The 18,818-nt window shown below is 38.1% G+C and overlaps 1 protein-coding gene across 1 annotated transcript in view; it reads right to left on the bottom strand.

The window, feature by feature from the left end:
* Positions 1-37: 37 nt before the first annotated feature.
* Positions 38-18,818, bottom strand: part of CSDE1 (cold shock domain containing E1) — a 36,584-nt gene continuing 17,803 nt past the window's right edge. Inside the window, exons 5-21 of the mRNA XM_081224329.1 lie at positions 18,121-18,230; positions 17,627-17,719; positions 16,907-17,004; positions 14,357-14,438; positions 13,892-14,020; positions 13,646-13,771; positions 12,818-13,030; positions 10,806-10,946; positions 10,556-10,720; positions 9,386-9,493; positions 8,601-8,776; positions 7,877-7,989; positions 6,514-6,633; positions 3,446-3,624; positions 2,416-2,579; positions 1,723-1,855; positions 38-1,353 (exon numbers count right to left, since the gene is read on the bottom strand). Coding sequence (XP_081080455.1) covers positions 1,306-1,353; positions 1,723-1,855; positions 2,416-2,579; positions 3,446-3,624; positions 6,514-6,633; positions 7,877-7,989; positions 8,601-8,776; positions 9,386-9,493; positions 10,556-10,720; positions 10,806-10,946; positions 12,818-13,030; positions 13,646-13,771; positions 13,892-14,020; positions 14,357-14,438; positions 16,907-17,004; positions 17,627-17,719; positions 18,121-18,230 — 2,198 coding nt within the window. The 3' untranslated portion in view covers positions 38-1,305. The remainder of the gene's footprint in view (positions 1,354-1,722; positions 1,856-2,415; positions 2,580-3,445; positions 3,625-6,513; positions 6,634-7,876; positions 7,990-8,600; positions 8,777-9,385; positions 9,494-10,555; positions 10,721-10,805; positions 10,947-12,817; positions 13,031-13,645; positions 13,772-13,891; positions 14,021-14,356; positions 14,439-16,906; positions 17,005-17,626; positions 17,720-18,120; positions 18,231-18,818) is intronic.

Raw genomic sequence — 18,818 nt, 5'->3', positions numbered from 1 at the left:
CCATACAGGACGTTTTAATAATGAAAGCGCTAGGTGCTAGTGTCTCAAAAATCAGTAAAACTTTATTCGCTTCCATTCTTTCGCCATTAACAGAAAACTGGAGAAAGCAAAAGTGTTACGTGTTTACAAAGATAAATGGCCTCTTTACCCAGAGAAGATCAAAACCTCAAACGACAACGGGGAAGATAAAAGCACCCTCCCCCACATCCCCTGAGCTGACCCTTGTCATCTTAGACAAAGCCTTCAGTCCACTGGCCAGGGACCCTGTACGTGGCCAATTCAAGATGAGGGCCAAGAAATCAGACCAATCCGTTCCCATGATATAAAGCCGAACAGAAGCTACACCAAGGGTCAAGTGCCTGTACATTTTACAGGACACAGGAACCAGGCGGCTACTTATATAAAAAAAACAAGATTCATTTCAGGCACAACTTTTTTATTATTTTTTGTTTGTTTTGTTTTGTTTTGAAATCAGTAAAAGAAACTGGGTCCTAGAAGCTGCAGTGATCTAAGCAGCAGCAAGTTTGTGCATCCATCCTTTTGTTTTTCTTTAAATATGTTTAAATTATCACACTGCTGGCACACCTCATTTGCATGAAATTCTGCACCATATATACTAATTGTGGTAAAGTTACACCCCCCATCCCGGGGGGTGGGGGTGGGGAAACTACCCTGGAAGATAATTTTCACTGAAATCTAACCAAACTTCATTAAGTGGACTGTGACAAGATTATAAATGATATGAAAAATAACATTTTAACATTTGGCCATCAACTTAAAAGAACTGGTTTGCCTATACAAATTTTTGTAATTTTTAATATATTCTATCATCATATGGTCCTCAGAATTAAAGCATAATGAACAGAAAAGGAAAAAGAATGCAACTGAGTGCTAAGGCAGAACATCTTGCCAGAAGTAATGAAGGTAGAGTACATACTAAGTATCAAGTGCAGAATTTCAGAGGGCCAACAAGGTAACAGTCTATATTTTTCACTTACACAGGCAGAAGTGGATTTTGCAATTACCAGTTGCGTTAAATGCACCAAATAAAGCTCCTAATATTGATTCTATAAGGCGCCACCTTAAGTTTTCCAGGCTGCAACTGTGCATAATTTTAAAATGGTTTTCTTAAATTTATTTATTTTTTTAAACATAACACGAGGAAGGTGTTAAAACTGGTGTAATAGCTCAATAGAATAAGTATTCCAGATTTTGGGAGGGATGAAGAGGGAGATATTCAGAACCCTTCACCAGAATCCCCCCAACTTGATCATAGTGGATTAATGATGTGCTTTGTGGATGTGGTTAGTCAATGACACCAGCTTGACGGATCTTTCTTTCGGCACCAAATCCCTGTGAGGAAATAAAATTTCAGTTAATGACCTGGGTGTATGACAATCATTGTACCTTCACAATTCCAAAAGGGACTACCAAAGCATTACTCTCAATCACCACCAATTCTTTTGCAGAGGAAGAAGTCTATAGTAAGCCTTCCTAAACTACGTTCAAAGTATCAGGAGCACCAAGAAATGTTCCTCTTACTGTAAGCAACCATTACGTTAGGGGCTGAACCAATGTGCAGGGATGCTAACTAGTTATGACAGCAATACTGAAGCACCTTGGTAAAGTAAGCTCTTTGAATTCTGCTAAAATAGGTTCTCAAGTAGTATGTTGGTCTATCAGTTGCCCCCCATCCGCCCAAAAACTTGTATGCCCTCATACCATTGAGTTATCTGGTCCCCTTGGCTGACGAAGAACCATTAGGCGAGGAGCACTGGCATCATCCAGGGTGATGTTCTTCAAGCGATTGACCAACCTATCAGGTCGTGGAGCTGCAACAGCCTTGGGGCCCTCGCTGTAACAAAGTCAATAGGTGAGAAGAAGCAACACTTGGTGGGAAGAAAAGTACATGCAGAGGAGTGTGTCTTCTACCTAACTACCCAAATGACTCAGTTTTAATGAGGGGAGACTCTTGCCTCACCTAGCCAACTAACTAACTAGCAAGACAGGGCAGACAAGTTTATGTTTTTATTCTGAACTCAATGTTTATTACTGCTTAGGAGCTGGAAGAATCATTTGGGTGAGGGTCACCCCTAGACTGGTCTGCAACCAGAAAACCAGTTCCACAGACACATAAAACAAAGGTAGCAGGTATGGAAAAACATTAGAAAAGGAAAATATGAAGAAATATTTCCAGAGACTCCCAGCTCCTCTCATGCTATTTTGTTATTAAAACAAAAGAAAAACATAGTGCCAGGAATGCTAAACTACAAAATTTGGACAATGAAGAAATAACCATAAAGAGGCAGAAGAGGATAAAAAAAAAGCAGTGATGGAAAAGTGAAAAAATGATAAAGCAGAGATTACGAGAGACAGTCCAGGGAGGTTACTAATCAACAACAACAAAGAACTCACCAGACTCGCCAAACATTACAAGCACTGCACTTGCCAGTGCGCTGATTAAAAATCACTGAGAATTCCACCTCATCTCCTGCCTGTAGCTCAATGCCATCCTGAACTTCTTTCACATGGAAAAAGAGCTTCTTGCTATCTCCTACTTCATAGTTAATGAAGCCAAACTGAAATTTTAAAAAGACAGCATAAAAAAGACATACCACACAGCAGGGAAAAGAAACTCACTTTGAATGAAGCACAATTTGCCCCTAGCTAGTAGGGGTTTATAAAATGTGGCGTCAGTGCTGATGCTCGCTGCCTGGGCTATAACAACAGCATATGGGTCTGCAAAACTTGTCAGGGAAGAAATGTATCTTTGAAACCACTGCCATCCACTCTATCATAGCCTGAGAAACAAAGAAAGGTTACCTTGTGCCTACATATATTGTATGAACTAAGCTTCTGAATTAAGCAAAATCATTAGGAAGCTGTTACTTGAACATATGCATTGTTTTGATCCCTTCCAAAATTATTAAGCTGGATTATGGTATTATTAGAAACAGCCATACAAAATGTTAGTCACTGTACTGATACCAAAAAATGTCCTCTCTGAGAACTCAGAGATTTCCTTGAGATTTAAGTACCAGGAATAGTTTTGTTTGCCCGAAGCTTATTTTATGATATGAACACTTCTACACGTGGTTTCTTTCTTTGTGTGGTCTGTAAAAGAAGCTCTGAGCTCAAGTATGAAAAACATTATAGTCTTTCTATTCTGGAAATCTCACTCCAAACTTATTTTCCCCATTGTGTTAGCTATTAATACTACTCTTACTTTCCTTTTGCTACTATTGCCATTTTTTCTTTCCATGTGGTTTTCTCTGTGTTTTTAATAAGCTACTTCAAATCACTGAAAAGGGGGGTAAAGTAGAAATAAAAACCAAATGAATGTTGATGGTTCCCCCTGGGCTGAAAAATTTTCAAGGTTTTGGTTACTATTTGGTTACCAACTCATAAAAGGATCAAATTCAGATCAAGAGATATAACCACTTACCTGATCTTTCACACACTCCACTGTGGCCCTACGCAGGGGTGTGATGTTGTAGGCCATAGTCTGTGCATTTTGGCCCAGGACACACAACTGGAACTTGACGCTCTCCCCTTTCTGCAGGCAATCCCCTTTGTTGGCCATCCCAACTATGCCAAATGGATAGACCTCACCTTTCATATCCCCTGTAAGGAGAAACAGGTACAAAGTCTAAAAGCTAATATTTCACAACAGCCCTCTGCTGATGGTCCTAATGAATTTTTAATTTGCTAAAAATATATTCACTAGGAAGATTTTTTTTATACCTAAGAAATTCTACTTTAAAGCTCCAATAAAATCCTGAATGCTAAATACTACCACAAAAACATATGAGAACTTGTAGCTCATTATCACCTTACTAGCTAATGAACAGTTTTAAACCACATTTATGGGGGAAAAAAAATAAACACTAGCACGCACAATCTCATTACCTTTGAGCTTTTAAAGCTCTATGGGTTGCTAACATGATCCACTGGATTATCTTCTTCCCAAATTCACAATATGAGCCAGTCAAAAACATTTCTGATCCATACCCGACTGGGCATTAAACAAGCCAGGCACAGGCAAAAACACAAAATAGATAAATCATTTCTTGGCATTCCACCTCCTTTCTTTGTTCTGACTGTGGCTCCCTCAAACCTACAAGCACCTTTCTTCTAGATCAGGGCCCATCACACTTTTTCTTAAAGGGCCAGATAGTAAATATTTTAGTCTTGTAGGATCCTGTCTCTGTCATGATGACTCAACTTTGCTGTTGCAGTGAGAAAGCAATCAAAGACAGTATGTAAACAGTCTTGGTTGTGTTTCAGGAAAACTTTATTTATAAAAACAGCTTTCATATTTGCTGAGCTCTGCCCTAGAGTAAAAAGTTGGCTGGAGGTCAGTGCAGACTATGGATAAAAACCAGGCCAAAGAGTCCATCCAGATGCCTATCAGTTCACTTGGATGGTGAATTCACTGAATCAACAAAGGTGGAAAAGAGGGGAAAAACATTAGATGGAAGACGAACCTTCAAAACTGGGAATGCTTTTAACCATTCTCTTGATGATTATAGGGGTAAGTGAAGATTTTCTTCTCAAACTTACGGGAACTAAAAACTTTGAGGAGAGATTTCCAATAGATCAAGTCATGCAGAAATACTAAAGACAGCTAGACTGACTTAGTGGTACGAGCAGTAACCACTATTTATTAAACACTTATACTGATGCATATTTAATCTTTATAGAACATTCTGAGGTTGAAGATATCATCCTCACTTTAAAAATGAAGAAACTGGGGCTTCCCTGGTGGCGCAGTGGTTAAGAATCTGCCTGCCAATGCAGGGGACACGAGTTCAAGCCCTGGTCCGGGAAGATTCCACATGCCGTGGAACAACTAAGCCCATGTGCCACAACTACTGAGCCTGCGCTCTAGAGCCTGTGAGCCGCAACTACTGAAGCCCGCGTGCCTAGAGCCCGTGCTCCTCAAAGAGAAGCCACCGCAATGAGAAGCTCGTGAACCGCAACGAAGAGTAGCCCCCGCTCGCCTCCTCCAGAGAAAGCCCTAGTGCAGCAACGAAGACCCAAAATAAGATAAGAATAAGATAAGACCCAATATAAGACCCAAAATAAGATAAGCCAAAAATAAATTTAAAAAAAAACCAAACCAAAACAAAACAAAACCCCGAAGAAACTAAGCTAGTAAAGATTTAATTAATTTGACTTAGGTTGTACGGCTAGAAGTGGAAGAGCTGGTATTCAGATCTAGGTCTGTCCAGCTCTAAAACCCATGGTCTTATATTGGGTTAGTTGTATTCCTAAATAAAAGAGCTGTTCTCACCACCAAGTGGGGAAAAGTGACCTTTCTAGTAGCAGAAAACTCTAGGCTTAGAGATTTCAGGAAAGTTTCCTTTTCCACAGAACCTTGCTTTTAGACTATCAAATAGCCAGTGTTGAAGAATTAAGTGGATTGGGGGTTGGGAATGCAAAAGTAAATAAAAGGGTGCATGATATAGAGGAGGAAATGGGACACTTTGATATTATCTCATGAGTTTAAGTTAGTTGCCCATACCCTCGTGGCCCTTTTAAGGATACGGTGTCACCATGGCATTAGTTTAAGACTGACTTGCTATAAAGTCAATTCATATTTGGAGATGTGTGTATTAGGGTACTGGTTCTATTAAAAATAGAAATTTCTAAGAACCTCATGTAGTAAAGGAACAGGTTCATCAAGGCTCATTTCCTTCTCTCAAATGACCTTCTCTTCCCCACTTTATGTTCTCCTATGACTCCTAGATGACAAGATTTTATTCCCTTTGTGAGCCAAGCTATCGTCTTTGGTTAGAATTTCAAATCCTCTCATCAACCCCATCATTATCGTAATTCTGCTGTATTAATCATCCAGTGTTCCCTACTACCATTTCTACTGCAAACTTATTTTAGTTGGTCTTTCTGACGTTAATTGTTTGGGGTAAGGGATGACACCAGGACTCGGAGTTGTCAAAGATGGGGAGAAAAAGGCAGGAAATGAAAATGTAGGGAGCCTTGACCTAGAGAAAAGTAGTAGGATCCCCATGGAATCCTGGCTATTAAGTAATAGATATAGTAAACTTTTAACAGGAAGGCAAAAATGTTTATAGAATTGAACAGTTACTAGGAAATTTTGTTAATACTGATGTAAATAACCAGTGAATAACAGGAAAACTGCAAAGTTGTACTAAACCCAGCCAACTTGAATGTCTGATTATCAAACATTAAATGCATATTTTTAGTGAGATTTTGTTCTCAGTCTATTTCAATATAACTCAGCGTTAGTAGCTCACATATCAGCCATATGCTCCACAGCAGTCATTTATTCACAACATAAACCCAGGCTGATCTCATTTCCAGGGGATATAAAAAATAAAAACCAAGTATTGTGGGAATAAAATCATTTTTCCTTGATTCAGTTTTTAAGGAATTTGAAAACAACTGCCACCCTACCATATTTTAAAATCTTTGACACACTCATCTGAAGGTAAGGCAAATTTCAAAACAACCTGGTAGCAATGCTCTTACCTTCGTCCATGATCTCAATCATTCCTTGGTACTCAGTCTGTGTTGGATCGACACTCCTCAAAGGGCGAATAACTTTACCAGAGTAGATGGTGGGATCAGCTTCCTCAGTAATGCCGTTCACTACAAAACAAAAGCATGTATACCTCTCCCTCAACAATTTTATTTAAACTCTATTGCATAGGACCAAAAAAAAAGCGAACATTAACAGAACAAATGTTAAGAGGGTTGGCTGGTTGCCTGCTAGCCCTGAAATGCAATACTTCTAAACTACTATTAAAATAAAGATGTTGGGCTTCCCTGGTGGCGCAGTGGTTGAGAGTCTGCCTGCCGATGCAGGGGACACGGGTTCGTGACCAGGACCGGACCGGGAGAATCCCACATGCTGCGGAGCGGCTGGGCCCGTGAGCCATGGCCGCTGAGCCTGTGCGTCTGGAGCCTGTGCTCCACAACGGGAGAGGCCACAACAGTGAGAGGCCCGTGTACCGCAAAAAAAATAAAAATAAAAATAAATAAATAAATAAATAAAAAATAAAGATGTTTAAAGACTTAATAAGTATACATATTTAAACATGTCTTGCTCTCTCACCTTTTCCACATGACCAAATATCACCTTTTTAGTGAGGCCTTCCTTGGTCTCTACAAGTATTGCTAACCCCAATACTTATATACTTCCCCAATTTATTTTATCTTAATATCTTTCTGAACATACTATATCCGATATTTCACTCATCTTTTTTGCCAATCTGTCTTATTTCTTCACTGCTGTACTCCCAGTTTCTAAAACACTTACTTATTAAACTGAATGAACATTCTTAGCTCCCATTTCTCAACACCAAGAAAAAGTATTATTTGGTGAGCTTACACAAAAGCCAAAAAAGTAAGTTGTAAGCCTTTTAAAAGTCAAAGATCCTAAATAGCAACGATTTCCTTAAGTTGCCATTATTCTTCACATTTAAACTCATTCTCCTCCAAAACTGTCTTCTAGAGGAATGCCCCCCTCCCCCAATCCCATGGAGATTTATTATCTTGGGGTTATTTTTAAAAAGAGATATTGAACTGATAATAAACTCAAAGCAAATGACCTAGAAAATCTAGAACAATGGTTCTCAAACTTCAGTGTTCATCAGAACCACCTGAAGGATTTGTTAAAACAGACTGCCCATCTCCAAAGTTTTGGTAGGTCTGGGATGGGGTCAGACAACTTGTATTTCTAACAAGGGGCCAGGTGATGCTGCTGGATCTGGGGATCACACCTGGAGAAACACTGATCTAGAACAGTAGGCTTTTGTCTCCCTCTCCCACCCTACTCTTCACCCTCCTACCCAAAACATAGGCCTAATAATCAGAAGTCACAATTCATTACCTGAGTGTGTTTTGTTCACTTTTTCTGCACTGACTTTGTTGCCTTTTCCTTTGGACAAGCTGTACTCGACCATGTCCCCCAGTTCCAGGCTATCAACATCACCAGAGAACTCACTGCAGGGGAGGGAAAGGAAATGACATTTGAATAAGCATTTATCACAAACATCAACAGTAGCAAGTAGCCTTTATTTCTTCTATTATAATATTCATGGTGTGCTTACTTAAGCTGGATACTGTTTTAAGCACTGACTCATATAATCTTCAGAAACATCCTATGAAGAGGTACCATTATCCTCAGCTTCAAGATAATGCAACTAAGATGACAGGAGGTTATTTTCATTCGATAAAACTTACACAGGTACTAAGTAGCAGAGCCTGGATTCAAACTGGAACTGTATGGCTCTAAGAGCCCATGCTCTTAACCACTGTACTATATCATAACACCAAACCAAATATACAACTCTCTGGTAGCAACACATAAAACTGTATTCTTTTACTGAAGCAGAAAGGCTCCTATCCAATGTTCAAAGCAGGTACAGGTCTTTCCGTATCTTTTGACCACATGTTTTCTATACAGAGGTAGACAGTTAACTTTATATATTGCCAAAATTTCACCAATATGAAATCCGAGATTAAAAAATACATAACTACCCAATACTAATGTTTTTGACTCCAAAACCAAAGAATGGATTGTAAGCTCTAAGTTCCTAAAAGGCATTCCTCACCTGTAATGGAAAAAGATTTCCTTATCATGATTGGCTGTTTCAATAAATCCAAAATTATCCTTCAAAGTTGCCACATAACCCAAGAGCCTCTTGGAGTTGGAATTACGACCTAAGAGTCGCACACAAGTTGCAATCTGCTGTCCAGGCCTCTGTTTTTCACTAATACTAAATTCAACCTGTGAAAAATAACGATGCTCATTAATATCATGTCATTTCACGCCAAGTGGAAATGACAACTCCCCCAGACCTTGCTTTCCACTCTAAATATCCTTTTTATAAATACTCTGATGGAACAGATATTCACCAGAACTATCACTTCTACTTCTCATTCCATTTTTCACAAGGATCAAGTTTTGCTCTCCAGTGTGTATTCCTTATAGATTCTTAATTTCTCTAAAGGATGTCAACTGGAAAACCAGACATACTAAGTATGACAAAAATGAACAGCAACATAAAAACCTTTGGCGTGGTTTTATTCTGATAATGCTTCAGTAACTGTTTTAACTTTCTTACCAATATTATTAATTTTATATAAGGGAATTGCTTTTGACATATCTAATGCTTAAATATTAACTCCTCAAAAAGCTTTAACAAAAAGCTTGCTAGACCCTGTTCTTATTAATAAGCTGCTTTTAAACAGGAAGATGTTCATATATTAAACTTGTAAGCACAAAAGAATGTTAGCAAAACTTGATAAAATTTAAAGAAACCATTTTTCAGGATTTATGATAAAGATGATAACCTTTAACCCTCCCCCCTCTCTCAAATAAGCAGAATTATCTTGCCTTGTCTCCTATCTGAGGAGAATTAGATCCTTCCACGTCCTTGGCTTGAAAAGCAATAGTCAATTTCACCCCACAATCATCATAAGCAATAATACCATCCTCAGCCTCCTAAAGAAATACAGTCAGAAAACAATGAAAAGAATCAAGAACCACCAAAAAAACAATATAAGCACAACTGCAATTATTACAAACTCCTGAGCCAAAGAACTGGTACAGCTGTAGAAATTTCCTATCTAGGGTTCTCTAAAATACGTATTTTTCGTGTGAATAATAGATGGTCTTGCCTTTTAACCCAGGGCTGACTCAGTCTGCCTAATTTGGTCTTAAAGTCTTAACCTAATTTTAATGTTGAGGCGAGAGCGCTTACTGACAACATGCCTATTCTATAGTGTTCACGGCTAATCAGAAATCACCTCCCCCCCCAAAAGAAGCCCTATCTTCCTGTCAAACTAATTAGTGTTTTATAAAGAAACCCTGAATTTTTCTCATCTGTACCTCTATTCAGTGAGGAATATCCTTTCCTCATTTATCTCCACCTATTAAATGTCAATACCTTAGTGAAACCATCCCAGATCCTGTCAGTTTAGAATTAATTTTTACCAAAGCTCTCTCATTGACCTTTTATAGAAGTATTTAACATTGTTTGAATCACCTGTTTCTATACAATTCTTGTTATTTACTTAAGAGAAGAGGTCATCTTATGGATAGCTTCATATTTAGCGGATTTAGTAGATTTTTCAATAAATGGAGTTCAAATGTGTGAAATGAGTCTACCAAAATTTCAAAGTTTTAAATTGCTTGGATGACAAGTACTATCATTTTAGATGAGCAATGCTAAACTGGGGGTGATTAGGGGACATGTGGCAGATTCTGGAGACATGTCTGGCTGTTATACATGGGAAGAAGAAGAGATATTGACCTCTAGTGGGCCAGGGATGCTGCTAAACATCCCCAAATGCAAAGAACAGATCCCCACCCCCTCCCACCCAAAGAATTATCCAGCTCAAAATGTTAATACTGATGAGATTAAAAACCTTGCTTTAGATTAGTTCACTGTTACTATTACAGGGAATTCTGAAAGAGACAATACTCCATTATTGTGTGGACAGTGGTTGCCTTTAAGCAGAAGAGGAATAAAGAACCGCAAAAATCATTTTAATTAAAACTTACCTTTTCTTTGCCTTTATTTGGGCTAGTGGTTTTAGGATTGGAAAAAGTGGCTTCTTTTTCTACAGTGCCCAGAAAATGATGATCTGAATGGGAGTGGAATGAAACCGTGCCCTTGGGAAGTTTTTTAATCCTAATAGCATGATTTCTTTGGGCAGAGAGCATATCCTACAAATGATAAACAAAAGTAACTTTAAAACCAAAAAAGGAAGGATCAAGAAAACCTCCCATACTTTTTTCAAGAACTACTCACAGGAACCACAGTAAACTCTACTTCATCTGCAATATGGAGCTGGTTCCCATCCAGAATTTCACTGAAGTGGAAGAACATACGAGCATCACGATCCACACACTTGATGAAACCAAAACCATCTCTCATGGCAGCAATTACACCCTGAAACCAAAACAATACTTTCACTGGCTGTGAAGACTGTCAAGACAACAACGTTCAAGTTTGGAAGTATCATCAAGTTAAATTCATTAGGAATTCTCTGTATTAAACAGCCAAATTTTGTACCCACATTTTAATTTTTCCACTTAAACACAAACTCATTAATTTCAATAAAGTAAATTAATCTCTAAGCAATTGCCTGAGACTCCCCAGATGCCACTTCTTGGCCAATACGCACTAGAGATATTAGCATTTTTGAAGTAAATGCATACAACATATTCCATTTAATTTTCAATTCTGTGAAAAATATTGTTTTACAAGAAGAGGAAACTGAGGTTGAAAGAGGTTAAGCACTTTGCCCAAAGCACACAGCTAGTAAGTGGCAAAAACCAGGATTCCAGATAATGCCAAGTTTTATGACACTGTAACTTCCAGAAATTAAAAATCTACAGAAGAATACTCCAAATACCTCAGAAGTCAACTAAAGGCAACTCTCTAATCTCTACCTCAAAAATTTGTGAGTTTAGGCACAGGAGGACTCAAGATTTAGGTTTGAAAAATAAAATATATCAAGTTCTATCCTCAAGTTTTTTTCCTTCATACTAAATTATCAGCTCTGGGGCTTCCCTGGTGGCACAGTGGTTGAGAATCTGCCTGCTAATGCAGGGGACACGGGTTCGAGTCCTGGTCTGGGAGGATCCCACATGCCGCGGAGCAACTAGGACCGTGAGCCACAACTACTGAGCCTGCGCGTCTGAAGCCTGTGCTCCGCAATAAGAGAGGCCACGATAGTGAGAGGCCCGCGCACCGCGATGAAGAGTGGCCCCCGCTTGTCACAACTAGAGAAAGCCCTTGCGCAGAAACGAAGACCCAACACAGCAAAAATAAATAAATAAATAAATAAATAAACTCCTACCCCCAACATCTAAAAAAAAAAAAAAAAAATTATCAGCTCTGTAAGGGCATTATATCCAGAGTAACTGGCACATGGCAAGTACTCAAATACTTACTAAAATACAATTATCAATCCACCAATGACTTACATATTGCATATTTACATATTACAGAGATGATTATTCTATAATCAGTTTTGAATATAGCCTAAACAATACTCTGACATTTAATCCTTGCTATATCCTGATGGTAAGCAAGCTATTCAACAATGTACTCCATAGTGTAAAGCAAAACAGATCTAAGAAACTAAACATGGATTAAAGTTTAAAGCACATTGCAAATGTCAAACAAGATCAGTTCTCCTAACAGTTAAAAAGTTTCAAGAAACTTAAATTTTCATTGAATGTATCCAGTTCTACTGACAACACTGAGATATACTGTAGATGTTATGACTCCAAACAGAAGCAAATGTAAATTACATCTGATAAAGTTAATTCACAAAAACGGAACTTGTAAAATATGTTTCAGCAACAATTCTGGCATATATCATTTCCAGACATATATTTGCTAAAAAATAATTTGCAAAGTCCTGCTGTAAAAATGAAAGAAACAAAACCTACTGTTTACTAAACATTTTATGGAACAGTCTGGGAAGATCTACTTTCTACAATGATGAACTTAAATCTTCTCAGTCTTCATATTTAAGGGCCAGAGAATCACTGACTCTCAAAAGACCATAGAAATCATCCTCTCCAGATTTTAATTCTAAAATTTTCTCACATCTATTTCAAGGTAACTGGCAGAGCTAAGTGTCAAACCCAGATTGACTCTAGTGTCTGTGTTCTCAATCACCTTAATAAGGTAATTGCCCAATACTGTCAAAACTCAAAGAATTTTCGATACCATATCACAAACTTGACTGTAACACTGCCCTGCCGCATCCAAGACTGGGTACGTATCTAATAATATCCAACACTTACCATTTCTCTGGCTTCATTAGTGAACTGAAATGTATTTGATAGAACTTCTATGTTGGTTGCTCGTTCTAATTTGTCACGACGGTCTGTTGAAATATTAAACCTAACATGGTCGCCTTCCAGCAGGGTCACCTTGGATTTCGTATCTTTGTCTCCAAAGGGAAGTTCTTTAGGAATCACAAAATCAACTTTGATGCGTCCTGGCAATGGGTCATTCTGATGAAAAGGAAAAACTATTTTAGCTGGAGATTTCTCACCCTTCCTAGTTCTAAGTCAAACAAGAAGAACACACAACAAACCCATTTTATAACAGATAGTTCCCTAAAGGAAAAAAAGGTGTTGATAATGTAAGTCCAATTTGAAAGGTTTGTGTTCTATGGTCACATGACACAACCATAAAATCATGATACTGCAGTTAAGATCCTGCACTCTGAGAGATTTAAGGAAACGAATTTCAGTCTTTTATGTTCTACATTTCCTTAGCAATGACACCACTGGTCTCATCTCTTCACCCCACCCCACCCCCACCCACCACCAACAGGAAAAAAAACCAAACTGGGATGCACGCACGCACACATGAATTTTTTTCCCAATCTAACCAGCATTTTTCCCCCTTCTCCGTATCACCCAGTTTAAAAAAAAAGAAAGAAAAACATATTCATGGATGTACCGATGGTTTCTGATTTAGTTTAATTACACACATAAAATACTTAACTGCTCCACTGTCACAAAATTACATTAATTGAGAGTAATAAAACTTCTGTATACCATGCCATATTATCCTATTACTGATGAGGTATAAGATAATTCTTCTGAAAAAACACTATTTACCTGGTTTTTACTGGGTACTTTTGGGATAACTTTGGTTACAGTTCCTTCAAAATGTTCAATGCTGATATCTTCAAAAATGACTGTTCCTTGAGGCAATAGTCTGACATCTGTTGCAACTTCTTTACCCTAAATCAGAAGGGAGTGGAGAGGGCGAGGGGAACCATGTCACTTTAAGTGTTTCCTAAAATTTTAACTCACTACTTATCTTAAAAGAAGGCCAAAGATCAAGTTATTCAACTATCTTACATTTCTGTCCTTGATTGTGAATTCCACATCATCTCCAGGCTGCAAGGCTTCTAAGTCACCCTTAAATTCACTATAGTGAAAGAATATCTCCTTTACAATATCACCTCTTTCAATAAAACCAAACGCATCCTAAAGCCAAACAAATATGAAGAAACAGCAGGGATATTATGTACTATTCAGTGCACATATTTATGATTACAATTTACAATCAATAAGCCTTTTCATAAAATTATACTCCAGTGGAAACAATATTACTTGGTAAAGTCTAATATTAATATCATCTACTAAATGGCCCATTTTAAAGAACATAATTGGTAACCAAGGAATTTTAAGAGATTACTTCTGATGTTAACAATTAAATATTTTTAAAGGAAATATAAAGAGGAAAAACAAAAGGCTTGGGTTTGAAAGACTTAAAGCGGTCAAAGAAAAAACTAAAGTTTCTCAAATCTGATCGACACTTACCTTCATGGCACAAACTACTCCCTGACAGCGAGCTGGTTTCTTTTTCAACAGCATAATATTACGAGCACTTACAGCACCAGTACTAGAACAAAAGAATCGGGTGGGGACGGTGGGGACCAAAGAGGGGTGAAAAATGCATTGGCTTGGTTAGACATGATGAGTTTAGAGAAACAAACTAGTTTCTGAGGCCTCAGGAATTCTGTATCATCACTAATATAAGGCTTTATAATACATAATCCTTTTCATATGGCTTCACATGCAAAGGACTTTTGCGCAAACTCCCTAGCCTTTTAAATTGGGCACACATATATGTCATTGTTTCTCTCTCAGACTGCTGAAGTAAGGCCACAAATTGGTTGCAACCAGATGGGGAATGCTAAAGTTTTAGAAAGGCCATTACGTGAACAAACACTGAGCAGGTATTACGTACTGCAAACAAAGGTACAGGGGATAAAGAGATAAATAAGAGATGGTCCTGTCTGCAATGAATACTGAACTTAGTAGCTATCCCATCAATTATTTCTGATTAAACAGTCATAAAAGAAACATGAGTAAATGCAGTGATTATAGGAGATATTTGCTATGCTTTAGAAAAGTGACATTCAGGACTTCCCTGGTGGCCCAGTGGTTAAGAATCCGCCTGCCAATGCAGGGGACAGGGGTTCGAGCCCTGGTCCGGGAAGATCCCACACGCCATGGAGCAACTAAGCCCGTATGCCACAACTACTGAAGCCTGCGAGCCTACAGCCCGTGCCCTGCAACGAGAAGCCACTGCAATGAGAAGCCCGCCACTGCAACGAAGACCCAACACAGCTATACATAAATAAATAAATTTAATTAAAAAAAAAAAGTGACGTTCACCTCCACTGAAAACCATGTGTTGCTGCAGCAGCAATGTAAATCAGATTCCGTTTTAAAGATGGCACATACAGTTTTCTGATGCAACAGTATTTGTTGGTGTTGTTTATAAGATCTGCAGACCAACTAACTACTTCCCTTAATTCTTCATGGACAAATTGTCGCCCAATTGTGCTTTTTTTATTTCAAAAATTTAACAGACTAACAAGGACACTGGAAAAATCCTATTTGCTCTTGCAACTTACTACAATGAAAAGGCTTTACTTAGAGCCAGATTGGGATTCAAACATCAATTTAAATCCCTATATGACTTTAGGCAAGTTACTTTATGAGAACATACCTCATTTTACAGATGAAGAAACTTACCAGATGAGGCTGTTCTGAGGATTAACAACTGTACATAAAATATTTAGTACAAGTTCTTAGCACATTCAAGAACTTATTAAGATTAAATAAAGCCCTTTCACTGGCTCCCCATCCACCTCAAACTCAAGCCCTATTCCCAAGTTTCCTAACTTGACATTAAATTGAGGCCTCAGACTAGCACTACTAATATCAATCTACAACTCAATCCGATTCCTTCTAGTCTTACAAGAGGTAAGGTTCAAGGATAATAATTCTGCACACTCTTGGGACTTTTCTTTCTGTACTGCCATTCAAAGTCCGTTCCCAGCACTTTCTCCTGTTTTTAACTTCCTTCTGTACTTGTATCTGTTTCTCCCACTCCAAAATAAAAATAATCATCCCTAGGCTTTCTTAACTACACTTTCCTTAACTGCTTATGCCAATGAATTCAACAGCTCAATCTCCTGCCCATAAGTAGCTTGTTCAGATCTATATATGCAACTACATATTTAATATCTTCCTCCACAGACACCTCAAATTCAAAATGCCAAAATAAGCAGAATTCTTCTCCCACCCTTAATACTTTCTGCTGTACCTCCTTAGTCCAGTTAATGGTATCATTATCTGCCCAGTAGCCCAAGCCAGAAAAATGGCATTTGGGACTCCCCTTCCCTTAGTTCTAATACACACCTCTATCTAAAAAGTTATAAAACTTGGTGATTTTATCTTCTCAATGTGACTTGACTTTTATACCCAAACACCCCTGGCCTGTCTATACTAGACCCTCATCTTCTTTCATATTTTTTCGTAACTCTGCCTCTAGTCTATAGCATCCCTACTCTCCAAAACCCTACCATCTCCACCACTTCCGACAATAGAAACCAATCACACTTCCCCATTTAAAATCCTTCAAAGACACCTGTGACGAATGAATAAAGTTCAAACTTCATCTTTCCATGATCCAGTCAATTAAATCAACTCCAACTTTTGGCCTTTTCCCCCAAATGGTACTTCCTCTATCCAGAATGTTTTTCTCATCTCCCTAGTGACTTCCTCATCTTAAAGCTTACCTCAAGCACTGCTGCTATGGCAAAACCTTCACTGATCTCTAGAATAGTTCCTTGGAGGTTCCGACCATGTTTTAATTATCCTCCTATCTCTGACACCCTGCATAGTGCCTGTCATAGAATTGACGCTCAAATGCTTAGCTGATGAATAAAAACTTAAAAGATCATGAAAATTATCCAGATTTACAAGTTAGGTTTTTGACTTGCTTCAAATTTTATTGTAAAAGGAAAAAAAACCAAAAAAACCCCCACACCACTTAGGTGGGAAAAAAGAACTTACTGTTTATTGTTATCAATTACAAAGTTTATTTTATCTCCCGTTTCCAGCTGAACGTTCCCTTCAACATCTTCAGGGGTGTAAGTCAGATAAAACACTTCCTGTGAATTAATAAGGTATTATTACTATACTGGCAGGATGCATGTTCAGTGTATACTGTGATTTACTTTGTTAAATACTTCTTAAACTGGCATTTAAAGACAAATTTCTTAAAATTAAATGCCTTTTGACAAGTACATAGTTTTATTCACATAAACACACTTCCCCTCCAAGGTGCTGATGACTTCTGCGAGTCCACAGCTGAGCAGCAATCCAACTTCAAAAAGCTTACACATGTGGAAGCATTTGCCCAGAGGCTGTAGTTACATTTCAAAAAAACCAATTTTTATATAAGGCATTCCAAACAAAAAAGCTGAGTTAGTGCTTAAAAGGAACAAGAAAAAAGATCCCCTCCCACAACCCCCAAAAAAAGCGAGTAAAAGAAGCATTTTACCTTAATGTTCTAACTAAGGTCACACTTGGGCAAGCTAAGACACTTGGAAGTCCTATGGATTTTTTTCTGTTTAGATTTTTTGATAATGCTGCACTCGAAGCCTCTTCAAAACCAAATTTTAAACTGATTTTTATCAACTGCAGCTTACGTTTTCGATTTTGAATTTTAAAGTACGCTTATAGATCACATGGTGGATCAGGCAAAGGTTTAAGAAAAATACACAAGTTTACCCCATTACGTTCGTAGCATACACTCCCTGTTGGACTCTGACCCGGGGCAGCTGGAGATTTACTCTCTAAGTTGTGAGGAACAGCGCACACAACCTACCAGTCAAAAAAAAAAAAATTTCCATTGCTAATCATTTCAGGAGCAGCACTGTGCAATATAAACTGAATTTTAATATCCTCTATACTATATAAAGGGATACATTTTAATATGATCCACAAGAGGATGTCATGCTGCCAAGTTTCAAACTTACAGTACATAAGCTGACTGTAAGTATAGACTTAGGGTTATATGTAAAAACCCAAATTGAGTCTTGACCAAATTTTTATTTCAGGTCAAGAAATGCCAGTGCTTCTGATAGAATTTTAAAATAGTAACTTTTATATACTATAGCTCTCTTGCGTGCAAACTGAGGAGATGGGGAGAATCTTCCTTTTCTAATGTGAAAGATATGCAAATGCAGGGCCCTAAGAAAACATAAAGCATCTAAGTCACTAACTTGTCCATTAATTCGTTCTTCAGGGAGGATTTCTTGTTTTATCTTCACCAGTTTAACAGCAATGGGTTTCCCAGTCCGCCGGTCAGATGATACTTCAAATTCAACATCATCTAAAACAAAGAGAGTGTTGTGTTTGTTGGACTAATTTTGGCAAAATGGTATCTCACTTTCAAGCTAAACTTAATGAGGCATTTGAGTTTCCTTAGACTGTTGATTCTTAAAGTGTGGTCCCTGGACCAGCAGCAGCATCACCTGGAGTGTAGCAGAAATGCAAATTCCCAGGCCCTACTCCAGACCTACTCCAAAACAAATTGTGGGCATCACGTACAGTAATCTGCATTTTAACAAGCCCTGTAGGTAATTCTGATACACACTAATGTTTCAGAACCACTGCTTTAGACTAAGCTAGCCATATCTTAGTTTTCATGGCACCTACACATACTACAACTGACGCAATGTAATGATGAGATTTGGCAAGCCTCCCCCCTCACCCCCCAAACCCCTCTATACCCTGAGTTTCTTCATCTGTAAAATGAGGATTAACCAAAATAACACTCTTGTACAGTTTAGAGTATTTGGTATGCCAAATATTCATGTAACTATTGTTATTTTTTTCTCAAAGATATTTTTAAAAAACACACTGAGACCTTGTAACTTCAGTCCTTTAATAAGCCACACATTTTCACATGTGAAAGTAA

This window comes from Mesoplodon bidens (genome assembly GCF_964165515.1).
Source record: "Mesoplodon bidens genome assembly, chromosome: 2".
NCBI classification, from domain to species: Eukaryota; Metazoa; Chordata; class Mammalia; order Artiodactyla; family Ziphiidae; genus Mesoplodon; species Mesoplodon bidens.
Note: the sequence above shows the minus strand (reverse complement) of the source record. Positions and strands in the feature narration are given on the sequence as shown.